Genomic DNA, 13211 nt, shown 5'->3' on the forward strand with positions numbered 1-13211 from the left:
CGGACCAAAAAGAATATCAAACAGCACAAATCATGTTCAAAGCAAAAGATAATCAACAAGGGCATGTTTATTCAGAGGGAGGGAAGATATAGTTTAAGGGGATTGTTTTATTTTAAGAATGTGAGAGTGTGAACAACAAGTAAAAGTTTTTGTGTATCTGTTTATGGTGTAAAACTTTGGAACGAGGTATGAGTGATGAACTGAAATAATATTCAAACATAGAGCAGATCAAGAAAAAGTATAAAAATATGATTTTAAAAAAGTACAAGGATGAGACTGGTTGTTCCTTTATTTATTTATTCTTCTCTTACCGATTATTGGTTTTATTATAGCATTAGTAGTTTTTTCATCGTGGGATTATTATTTGCAAGTGGGTTAATTATTGATTACTTGTGTAAGGTGAAGGGGTGGGACTAGTTTCATCTTCCTCCAACTCCTTTTTGAACATGCAAAGGGCAAACTAGTTTGGCTCTTTGGTTGTTGTTGCTTTTTTACGTTTACTTTTGTCTTTATTTTGTTATATGTTTAATTATTTGTTCATGTTCAAAATGTAATAATAAATAAAAATGAAGTCTTTAAATTTTTGTGTGTGTGTGGGGGGGTAATTAAAAAAATAAAATGAAAAATAAAAATAGTGAAAAACAAGTATACAAGTATATACATCACATAAAGTCTTATTAACTTCCATTTCAATTTATTTATTCTCTTATTATCTTTAAAAATATATATATATATACAGCAACCAGCCCAGGAAGGATGAGTCTGAAGACGAAGAAAAAAGCTCGGTGAGTTGTGTACTCCAGACTGTTTGTATCTTGTTCATCTTTTCCATTTGACTGTAATGACGGAAGGAATAGCTCCACCCTGATTTCTTCATAAATCTCTGCAATTGGCTTTTTTGCATTTTGTATGATACTTGAAACTGGTACTCAAACACATCTTCATCAAAGATCCACTTATCTGGATCTTTGTTGTCGTTGTTGACATGGAAATGATGTGTGTGCTGTCTGAAGTCTGAACAACAAATCATAAACCTTAATTGTATTTACTGTAGTTTAGATTTGAAGAATTGCCATTTCAGACCAATTACATGTGAAAATATATAAAGTTATAAAACAAAAAGCCTGAGCTTGTATCAGTATTAGCATATACAGTAAGTGCTGTGTAGGGTTATCTAGTAGTTCATTTTTATTTAAGGCAGTGTTTGACCTTATGAGCTTATACTGTGCATCATCCCTTATGAGACCTTGTACTAAACATTTGTATTAACCTCAAGTACACATCTGTACAAACATCTGCACATGAATTTAACCATTTGTAGCCTGTTGATAATAATTAGCCAACTTTGTAAGATTCAAAGTTCATACCAAACATTTTATTGACCAGCATGATATTAACTATTTTCATACCAGGTATTATCTAATTTTACATTCCAATAAATGTGCTTAGTGGCTCTTTGTGCCTCTTTGGTAGCTTCATGTTAATTTGAATTTCATCCTCTCTAATCCTTCTGCTTTGTTTAGGACTTCCTTCGGGGCCACAGCACCACCCTTCATTGACTACCTGAAAGATATTCTACGTCGATATCCAGATGGAGGACAGATTTTAAAGGTTGGTATTATTTGCATCAAAAACAGCTTATATAATATCTTCCTCTTTTTTAATGACCCACATGTCTAACAGTATTATTCTTTTTGTATGACCTGCGTTGTCAATAAACATGATGATTTATTCTTCCATATTCTGTCCTAAAAACAGGGAATTGACTTACATAATTATTTTATTGTTAAAAGTGTATTATTTCTGCTGCTGAAGGCATAAAACAAAACATTAATGATGTGTTACATTTAACAAACACAACAATACTGTATGGACCTATCCATGGAGTAAAGGTGGACAACGTCTGGTGCAATGAATTCTTTGTACGTAGGTACTATTAACACAAAACCAAACAAGTGAATTATGTGTGTGTTTGTTGTTGCTTCAGTGGCCACAACCTTTACGAGAGAAATATCATTGGTGTTGAAGGGTTAGGAATGTACAGTCAGTAGTCCTTATTCAACTGGGGGCCTGTTAAAGTCTAACTGCTTGTGTGTTCTTTTGCTGTTTGTGTGACAGTATTGTCCATGCTCAACAATCTTTTTAGCTTTGTTTGATTTTATCTTGTATCCAAAATGCATTTAAAAAAGGGAACTTGACTTGAAGATTTTTTAGAAGACAGTTTTTTAAGTGTGTTTTGGATGTACCATTACCTGGATGATGAACAATCTAACCACTCTGGCACAGTATATAAAATAGTGTAACAGTATATAAAATATAATGCAGTTCAATTTAAAACTATAAACTACATTAAGAAATAGACATGACAGATGAATAAATGGTTTAGCGTGGGTTAGTTGAGTGAGTCAGTTGCATGCTAAGGTTGGGTGGCTGCCCCTTATCTGTAGGGTGTGATAAACACTGTGTTTTATTTTTGTATAGATGTCTCACTAACCTACCCCATATATTGCTCCATTGCTGGACTTTCATCAAAGCTGTCCAAACGATTATGTTGCAAGTATAGATAGAGAAATCTAGTGCCACTCCCTGCCAGTTTGTGACCTGAGGCCCATTTCACAAAGCAGGTTTAGTGAAAACTCTGAGTTTATTAACCCTGAAATTAGGGAAACCTTGAGTTTTCCATTTCACAAAGGGAGGTAACTCAAACCAGAGAAAGCGGGGAAACTCTAGCCTGTTTCACAGAGAGAGGTAACTTAAGCTTTAGTCAGTTACCCGAGTAACAGACTCCATAAACCTAACCCAGTCAGGACCAGGTTTAAGTCAATGAGTCTCTCTGTCTCCACCCTCTTTCAGCCACACATGCCATTTGATTTCCTCTTTTATTCAGTCAGTCAGCAGGCGAGTTTGGCGTAGTCTTGTTCTGCTGTGAGAAATCATTAAAAAAATCAGTCAGTAGCTATATCAGAAGTCCATTAGACACAGTAGGAGGAGACTTTTTTCACGAACATGGCATGTCCTTTTGACAACGACCCTGTGGATGAAGGTGCAGCATTACTGCACAGAGAACTAAATATTCGTCGGGAGATGATTATCAGACTGCGCATAGATGTTTAGACTATCTTTTTGAGCGGTACCATCAGAATCTGTTGGGACAAAAGAAAAAAAAGACATAAAAGACAAATAAATATTTGTATGAATGGGCTTAAAAAGGATATCTATAGGCCTATTACATTTTATAAAGGCACTTGGACTCAGAGGATGAGCTCCCTCCAGGGATTCCCACAGCCACTGGCCTTCAATATTCTGGCTAAGGACCAGCTCCTCTGCCTCCGTTAGAGGTGGCGGTGCTGGGCCACCACCTGTTTTACAGGCATCTGCCTTCTTTTTTTTGGCTGAGTAGAAGTCTGTGTTAGTTTAAACAGGCGTAATTATTTAACAGAACATGATATAGATGAGAAAACATTTATGTGTGTGAAAACAGCATTATGTTGGGGATAAAACAACTGCACAGTCCAGTAGCCACTTAATATTTACTTTAAAGTGTAAAACTTGATCAAAGTGAGGTACCTCCATGCCAAGGTCTTACCTGTTTGAACAATGTTTTTATATTTCATCTTAAGCTGCTGCCAAGTGGGCTTCTCCCCCGCGGGATTGCACCTATGAAATAAATGATAAATAAAGAGGTTACTATTCAAGCAGTTTTCCCCATTAATATTATTTAGATATATACATTTATACATTTAAACTTATGCACTGACCCGAGCAGCGATGTTCTCCCACGTCGTCTCCCTCTCTTCTTTTTAAAAATGTGTTGAAACTCGCCGTATTAGCGCATTAGGATTTCCACTTCATAGCCCTCTTCCTCCCCGTTGCCACGGTGAATCGTCGAATCGGGGCTCCATTGATGCTGGCTTTTTATAATTGTGGCGCATGCGCTTAACTCTGGATGAAACTACTCCAAGTTGATTAAACCAACTCAAATCCGCTGTTCTGGAACTGGAAACTCAGTTTTCTAACTCAGAGAAGATCAACTCAGAGTTTAGGATCAGACTCAGAGTTTGTTGAACCTGCTTTGTGAAACGAACCCCTGGAATAACCTAGAGAAGAATCTAAATCCTGACGGATCTCTGTCCCTATGCTAAAAGTGTAATTGTCCTTGGTCACGTTTATTGGTTTTGTTCTTCTGGCTGATTCTTTTATTATTGTGCACATGTACTTTTGTGTTGTTTATATTGTCAATTTCTTGGTGCTTAGTAGAGGTTTCTTAGTGCAGTATAAAGTTGTTGTTATTGCTACAATATATACAGAGCAAAATCAAGGCCATAATGTAATAAATGTGTTAAAAGGTTTGGTGTGTGTGTGTGTGTGCGTGCGCGCATGTTTGTGCTGATGGAGGCAACAGCTCAGTAAGGGAAAGAGCTGCTCTTCAGTCCGTAATGTTTATTCCACCCAGTCCCAGTATATCTGGTTCTCAGCAGTTAAGCTGGATCACAGTACCAGTGGCAGGAAGATGGCTATGACGTGTCATAACTGCTTGTCTGTTAACGGCTATTGTCTCCATTTGTCAACAGGAACTGATTCAAAATGCAGACGATGCTCTAGCCACAGACGTGGTTTTCATACATGATGAAAGAAGCTATGGGACTGAGAGTCTTTGGACTGAGGAACTGGGAAAATACCAAGGTAATGATAATGTTTAGTGGATAACAACGTTATTTTTTTCAACTATTGTTATTCATGTCTTTGTTTTCCAAAAATGATAAACTGAGCAAATAGAATGTATCTCATGTTCATAGTAAAAAAAGTTGTCAAAATACCAATTCAACATTTTATATGGAGAGATTCTGGGAGAAATTCCCATATGTCTATTGATTCTGTATCCAGCCTAATTTTTATCTTCAAAATACTTTATTTTGTTTTTTCAAAGGTCCAGCTCTCTATGCCTACAACAACGCAGCGTTCACTGATGACGACTGGAAAGGGATTCAGAGTGCAGGAAGGAGCATCAAACGCAATGACCCAAACAAAGTTGGGAGATTTGGAATCGGCTTCAACTCTGTTTACCACACAACAGGTGAAACCATGTATACCTACCACATACACATCTACTGTATAATAGTGTTAAATTATCATTCTTTGGTAACATGTAAAATAAAATTAATCAGACAGTACTTGATTTTCATCCACAGATGTGCCAAGTATATTCAGTTCAGGACACCTTGGGTTTCTGGACCCCCAAGAAAAGACATTTGGAGAAGGAAAAGGAGGGTTCCTGTGGTCTTTGGATGATGACGAACACCAAGAAGTTCTAATGAACATGCATGATCAGTTCCAACCCTTTCGAGATATCGTTTCACTTGTAAGCGAACAAGAATGGTCAAAGGTTGTCATGGAGGATCAAAAATTTGACGGGACCATTTTCAGATTCCCATTACGCAAAGAAACATCAGAAATTTCAGATAATCTTTATGACTCAGATAGGGTGGTTGAACTTTTTGACAGCTTCATTGCAGATGCAGACTTAAGCCTCCTCTTCTTGAAAAATGTGACATCTGTGTCCTTATTACATGTTAATGTAGATGGCATTGTCACCACCAGACTTGAAGTGAAATCCTCAGTCTGCACAGAAGTGGTTCTGGAGTCAGAAGAAGAGTCAGTTATCGAGAGTGAGACACGATTCAAAGTGATAACTCTCAATTCAGAAAACCACAAAGAAACAAAATGGCTTGTGACAACGTGTACCATGAAAGAGGGCAAAGTGGAGGAGCTTGATTCTCTTGCAGAAAAGTTGAGCTTTTTACCTCGAGTTGACTTGGCATTTGCTTGTGGTGAGAAGAGAGACTGTAGTGAGAGTAGACTGAGCTGCTTCCTCCCACTCCCAAACAATGACTCCAACAAGACAGGTCTGCCAGTTTATGTCAATGCATGCTTTGGCCTCACAGACAATAGAAGACAAATCAAGTGGCAAGAGGAGGATCAGAAACACGATGACCACGCTCTGTGGAATGAATTGTTGATGAAGGAAGTGCTCCCTCGCACATACATCATGATCATTAAAGATGCCATCCAACTTGCCAAAGAATCTATCTTCCCAGTCTCTTTCGTGTACAATCTGTGGCCAGACATTGCCCAGGTACAACACAAGGACAAATGGTATGATGTTGCTCTGGATGTTTTTCGTCATGTATTCACAAAGAATGTGGCCATCCTGTCCCTTGCCAAAAACGAAAGACAATTTATCACTGCAGCAGAAGCTGTGTTCCCTTGTAATGATCCAACAAACATTGACATACTGTCTGCCATTGAAAGGACTTTGGTTTCCTGTGGAGAAAATCTTGTGACTCTACCAGCCAGTGCTACAAGGGCTATAAATGAAGCCTATCCATATCCAGATACGTTAACATATGTGACGCCAACCTTCTTCAGGGACATTCTCCACAGCACTGGAGTACATAACTTGAGCAAAGATGACAAACTCTGTCTTTTAGAGTACATTTTGAGTGATGGAAAATACGAAGAACTCGAGGGCCTTCAGCTGCTTCCACTCAGCGATGGTTCTTTCATATCTTTCACAAACAGAGAGGAGGACACTGCTTTAATTGACAGCATGGAATTTCCAAGGTAGGGTTTAATTTATCTGTTGTGTGACTATTACCTGATCATGAGAATTAAAGAAAATTATTTATATAGGTGCCAAGTTGTCAGTGGTTGTCTTTTGTGAAATGTATTAATGAACAAACTTATCTTTGCTGCAGAATATTGCTGCCAAACTGTAAACACCTCTTCATCCCACATGATCTCAGTCCAGCCTGCAGTACCCATCTGAAACAACTGGCCAGAAAAAGTAGGTCATGGTCAATTTCAAGGTTATTTGCATGTGCCATATGCAAGTGTAGACACTATGAACACATATTTATTTTATTTATTTATTTAAATCCCAAATATCTGTTCTTTTAGATTTATTCATGGTCATCAACATTGACGCAGACCACGTGGCTGAATACACAAGAAGGCATATGCCCCAGGACTGGAAGCAGACGGTGACAGCATTTGTTACATGGGACATCAGCAACAGTCAGCATCCACCATTAGACTGGATTCAAGAGTTCTGGAAGTTTCTCAACACTCACTTCAGTGAGTTAAGTCGTTTCACTGAATTACCTATAATACCAGTCAGTCCTCTGTCTGTCAGTCAGCCTGTAATTCTAGCAAAGCTACAACACAACACAACCATGATTTTTCAGAAAATCAAGCAGGTTAGTTTACCAGACCAAATAGCCCAGCTGGTGACCAGAGTTGGTGGCACAGTAGTGAGAGGAAACCAGTGGCTCAAGCACCAAGACCTTGACTCCTATGTACTGTGTCCATCTCCGAGGAGTGTCATGGTGGTCTTGATGAATTTAGATACCCAGCATCTCATCAGAGAACTCAAAACTGTGTCTGACAGAGCAAGAAAGGAATTGAAAGATTACCTCTCTCACCTGGATTCTCTCTCAGGCCAAGAGAAAGATTTGCTCTCAAAGTTGCCTCTGTTTCAAACCATGAAAGGATTCTGTGTTGCAGCTGAATCCAAAAAAGCTGTGCTTCTAACATCTGCCCCGACAATACCAAAAGAGCTCCCTATGCCTGATTCAGTCATCCAGTGTGCAACTGAGGCAGATCGCAGGTTGTTACAGCTGCTAAAAGTTAATCTCTTGGACACAGCAGCAGCTGCCAATGTTCTCATTGACTGTATTGAGATGAGGGCTTGCAGCACTGAAGACACTCAGAAAATAATGACTTGGGTTTTACAGCATGGTAATATCCTTTTCTCTCAAAATCGGTCTGTGAAGCACAGATGCAAGGACTTGAGTTTCATCGAAATGAACGGAGAGCTGAAAAAGACCTCAAGCTTTTTTGATCCAAGAATTCAAAGTTTTAAAGTCATATTTGAGTCAGACTTCTTCCCCCCATCTTTATACACTCAGACACAGCAGATGCTAGAAAGCCTAACTGAACTTGGATTAATAAATAAAGAAGTGGATGTGTCACCTGAACACTTGTTGCATGCTGCCACACTTATTGAGAAACTGCATGGGGACTCTGAAACCGAGGCTCTCAAAAGAGCTCAGGTTCTCTTGGAGATGCTGGATGGTAATGATCTGCTGTCTAGATTTTCTCGTAAGCAGCTTCAACATCTTAAAATGCTAAAATGGCTACCATGTGATCAACCCGATAAGGACAAAAGTCAATTCAGTAATGAATCTCAGAAAAGGCGTTTCTTCCGCCCAGACGAAGTAAGACATTCTGTGTATGAGGACATTGTTGGACATGTAATGCCTCTGGTTGGAAAGCTCACTGACAGAGTTAGCATCAAACTTGACTTCAAACGTCTACCTCCGCCTGAAAAAGTGATTGAGAATTTGACATTCTTGACATCAAAATCAGAAGAAATGACTGAACCTGATTCAAATGTGGATTTCAAAAGAAAGTTGCACAGCATTTACAAACACATGCAAGAAAACATCTCTGCATTTGAAGCAGTGATGAACAATAAGACACGCTGGCTGTGGGCACACAACCATTTCGTTTCACCACAGGATCTGGTTCTTGACTATCCATGTGATCTGGATCTGAGTTCTTATATTGGGAAAGTGCCAAAAGAATTTTTGCCATACAAGAAGTTGCTCCAGAAGTTTGGCCTGAGATCATTTCTTTCAAATGAAGAAATTGTTGGTATTCTTCACACTATCCAGCAATCAATTGAAGCAAGGCAAGAGCCATTTGCTAGTTCCTCTGAGGTAAAAGTGTCAATAGAAATTCTCAACTGGTTGTGGAGAGAGAAGAAGACCATTCAAGATGACATCCCAGTGCCTGTCATCATAGAGGGAGAAAGATTTACTCTTAAACCATGTTCAACAGCAGTCTTCTGTGATGTAAGCAAAAATGGGCTGAAAGAACTCGAATATAGCCCAGAAGAAATTTATGTAACTCATGACGAAATCCTAAAAGCAACTGCTGAATGGCTGAATATTCAATTTCTCAGCACCTACATTCTCAATCCAGAGCTAGTGGGGATTGAACAGTGTGGACAATCTGAACCAATAACAATGAGGATTAAAAATATTCTGAAAGAGTATGATGAAGAAAGTGACATCTTCAAAGAGCTCATTCAAAATGCAGAGGATGCTGGGGCAGAGGTCTGTAAATTCTTGGTGGATTTACGAGTACACAAAGATGCCCCTGAAAGTCTCATTGACCCTGACATGGCTCTTTGTCAGGGTCCTTGTCTTTGGGCTTTTAATAATGAGCAGTTCAAAGCTGAGGATTGGGCAAATATTGTCAGAGTTGGCGCTGCCTCAAAAGAAACCAAAGTAGAGAAAATTGGAAAGTTTGGACTTGGATTTAATACTGTGTATCATTTAACGGATGCCCCCTCCATCCTCAGTGGCAACCATCTTCTCATACTGGATCCAAATGTTACTCATCTTAAAAAGCACATCAAAAACAAAACTAATCCTGGAATCAAGCTGGATCTTTCCCAGCAGCGACTGTTTAATTGTTTTTCAGGCCAGTTTGGACCATATGAAGGAATTTTTGACTGCAATTTCACTAGTCAAAGTCATGAATCTTATCGGGGCACTCTGATCAAGCTACCTTTCCGAACTGAAGAAGAGGCTCTCAAGTCAGAAATAAGCCAAAGGGTGCATCACACACGTGATATCATTGCTTTTCAACAGCACTTTACTGAGAATTCACAAACTCACCTCCTTTTTCTGAAGAAAATGAAAGCATTATCCCTTCAAAATATTTCAAAGGGTGCATCAACACCACCAAAAGGTGATGAAATAGAAAATGTCTTCACTGTCTCTAAAACCGTTATGAGCACAATGATGGTTACTGATGAAACCAGTGTGTCAAAGCAGTGTCAAGCTGAAAAATCACTGATGACAGCTGATGGTAAATGCCACGAGATAATAAACTGCTGCACAATCAACATTGTCCAAATAACCAGTGAGCAGTCTGGAGTAACAGAAGTCCAGTCCTGGCTCCTGTACAACTGCTTTGGGACAGATCAGTCGTTGAAAATGGCCCTTGAAGAAAACAGCCATGCCAAGTTTTCTTTACCGATTGGCGGGATTGCTGTGCCCTTGCAAAATAATCCAGAGACTGGAAAACTGGCCTCATTAGAAACACATCTCGTTGGACAAGCATTTTGCTTCCTCCCTCTTCCTATTCACACAGGTCTTCCAGTCAATGTAAATGGAACATTTGCTGTGACAAGCAACCGAAAAGGTCTATGGGAAAGTGGAGTGAAAAATGACTGGAACAAAGCACTCCTCCAGGATCCTGTAGTGACCGCATATATTACTGCACTCTTGGCACTAAAAGAAATGTCTGAAGACAAACAGCTGGAGACCTACTGTTATCACACATTTTGGCCTGACAGGGAGAAAGTGAGTGAAACTTTCAAGCCACTGGTGGATGCATTTTATATTGCCATTGCTCAACAGTCCACTGGCCCAGAACTCTTTAGTGATGGAGAAAGCTGGTGCTCAATGAATAATGCCATATTTTTACATGAGACCATTGACGAGAATGAAGACATCAGTGCCCTTGCAGCACAGGTATGCAAGAAATATGCAGAAGAATCCAATCATGTTGTCCCACTTCCACGGTGGGTGAGAAACAACTTCAAGCTGGCAGGCCTAGGTAAGGTTTTACAAAACAGGACCTGGAACTGGGAGAAGTTTTACACAGAAGCAGTGTTCAATAATCTTAGTACCATGGACTCCCAGAGTAGAAATACTCTTGTGCTGCATGCTATTGACCTTCACATCACAGAAATTGACAATCTGTTGGTCCGCTATCCATGCATACCGACACAAGATGGACAGCTGCAATACATCCGGAAACTAGTGAATCCATCAGGGAAGGTGGCTTGTCTTTTCGAACCAGGCGAGGGACGCTTGCTTGGTGGGACAGAGAATGACTTTTGTGCTCCCAGAAGGATTCAACGCTTATTGGAACTTGGAATGACAAATGATCATCTCCCACTGGATGACATCACAGAGAAAGCAAGAACAATAACTAAAACCTGGAATACCGACAAAGAGAAAGCATATGTGCATTTGAAGTGCCTACTTGAGCTTATGAGGTATCACATGCTTGAGACAGATTCTTGTCACTGGGAAACACTGAGGATGACTGCATTTCTCCCAGCATTTCCCCTGGTGATACAAATAAGGACAGAAATGTAACACTTAAAATGCCCACTGAAGTTTTTAGTGACAAATGCTCCCTACTTGTTAACATGACACGACCTGTGCTGGATCACCTCAGTCTGAAAATACACTACACTGATCCACTCCTGCAAGTTTTGGGAGTTAAGAGCAGTCCAGAGCCGAGGACGGTGATTCGCCAGCTGCAAGAAGCATCTAAGCAATCTCAATCCACTGATATATCCATGCTTCACAACATAGCAAATGAATGCTATAAGTTTCTAGATCAGTGGGTCAGTGATTCTGGGAATTCCACTTTCATTTCACAGTGTGCACGTTCATTCCCATTCATCTTTGTTGGTAATACATTTGTAAATGTCAACCGCGTAGCTGAAAGTGAGCAACTCAAAGCAAAGCCCTATCTCCATGTACTTCCGCCTGCCTTTACTATTTACAGAAGTCTTTGGAAAAGTGCAGGTGTTACAAAGAAATTTACAGTCCTTCAGTTTCGAAGTGTGCTCCAAGAACTGCATACTCAACATGGAAGCAAGCCACTGCCACAAACAGATCTATCAATTTGCCTCACAATTTTAAACAATGGGATTTATGAGGCCAAAGAGGAAACAACGGGTGACTGGCTGATACCCAATGAGCAAGGGGTCTTACAACCTGCAACTGAGCTGTTTTACAATGACAGCCCATGGATACCAGTCACTAAAGATATCACACTGTGTCACAAAAATATCCCACGTCCAATGGCTCACCACTTTGGAATCAAAACAACCAGACATCATACTCTGGACAACTGTGTATCTGACAACATTTCACCATTTAGTTTTGAGTTTGAACAGAAGGAACAACTCAGTGTTAGAATAAAAAACATAATTTCAGCTTATCCATCAAAGAAAGATATCCTTAAAGAGTTAATCCAAAATGCAGATGATGCAGAGGCAACAGAAATTCACTTTGTTTGGGACAAACGAGAGCATGGAAAAGAAAAAACATTTGGGGAGAAATGGAACCCCCTTCAAGGTCCAGCACTGTGTGTGTTCAACAATAAAGTGTTTTCTGATGCCGACTTGAACGGCATTCAACAGCTTGGGGAAGGAGGAAAACACAACTCTCCAGGGAAGATAGGAAAATATGGAGTTGGATTCAACTCTGTTTACCATCTGACTGATTGCCCTTCAATCCTCACTGGTGATCAAATCCTTTGCATTTCTGACCCCAATCAAAAATACATTGAAAGTCATTCAGACAAACCACCAGCTGGAATTGGCTATAACCTAGATGACAGATTTAAGGCAACGTACATAGATGTCTACAAATCCTTCCTTCCAGACATCTTTTCTCTTAAAGAGGGCACCATGTTTAGATTACCCCTGAGGATGGGCACCAGTGCAAACTGTTCCAAAATATCAAAAGAAGGAGTGACTGACCGTGACATGAAAGAGCTGTGCTCTGCCCTGTCTGAAGATCCTGAAGGACTAATTTTGTTTCTGAAAAACATCTGTAAAATAAAAGTCCATGAAATTGATGAACAATCAGGAAAACTTAAAATCATCTATGAGGTCGAAAAAAGTCTTCCACAAGAGAGCAAGGAAGAAAAAGATGGTTTTATAAAATGTCTACAAAATGCCGTACAATCTGGCATGACGGTGACCCCCAAAAAGACTTTTTATGAAGTCATGATTTCCACCTCAGATGAAACACAAAGTAAATGGATTGTTGCAGAACAGTTTGGCTCAGATGATGATGTACAAAAACTCTCAAACAAACTTCGCAAGCAGCACTAGCAGCACGTGTTAGCATTAAGAAATCCAGCAACTTGCGTTTTAAGGGTGAAGCCTTTTGTACTCTTCCTTTGCCAGGACATACTGGACTGCCAGTACACATCAATGGAAACTTTGAGGTGGATTCTGCAAGGAGAAACCTTTGGAAGGAAGATGGTCAAAGTCTGAAATCAAACTGGAATGAATCTTTGAAACAGAACATCATTGCTCCACTCTA

At 39.7% G+C, this 13211-nt stretch overlaps 1 protein-coding gene across 1 annotated transcript; it reads left to right on the forward strand.

Moving 5' to 3' along the window:
- Positions 1-11210: 11210 nt before the first annotated feature.
- LOC125018269 (sacsin-like) lies at positions 11211-12997 on the forward strand. The gene has a single exon (XM_047602062.1). It carries the CDS (start codon positions 11249-11251, stop codon positions 12995-12997), a length of 1749 nt encoding a protein of 582 aa, XP_047458018.1. The 5' UTR covers positions 11211-11248.
- The last annotated feature ends 214 nt before the right edge of the window (positions 12998-13211 follow it).

This window comes from Mugil cephalus, chromosome 12 (genome assembly GCF_022458985.1).
Source record: "Mugil cephalus isolate CIBA_MC_2020 chromosome 12, CIBA_Mcephalus_1.1, whole genome shotgun sequence".
Taxonomy (NCBI): Eukaryota; Metazoa; Chordata; class Actinopteri; order Mugiliformes; family Mugilidae; genus Mugil; species Mugil cephalus.

Bases quoted from the DNA above. Each gene is read 5' to 3' on its own strand.
- LOC125018269 (XM_047602062.1), top strand. From the start codon at position 11,249: ATGCCCACTGAAGTTTTTAGTGACAAATGCTCCCTACTTGTTAACATG.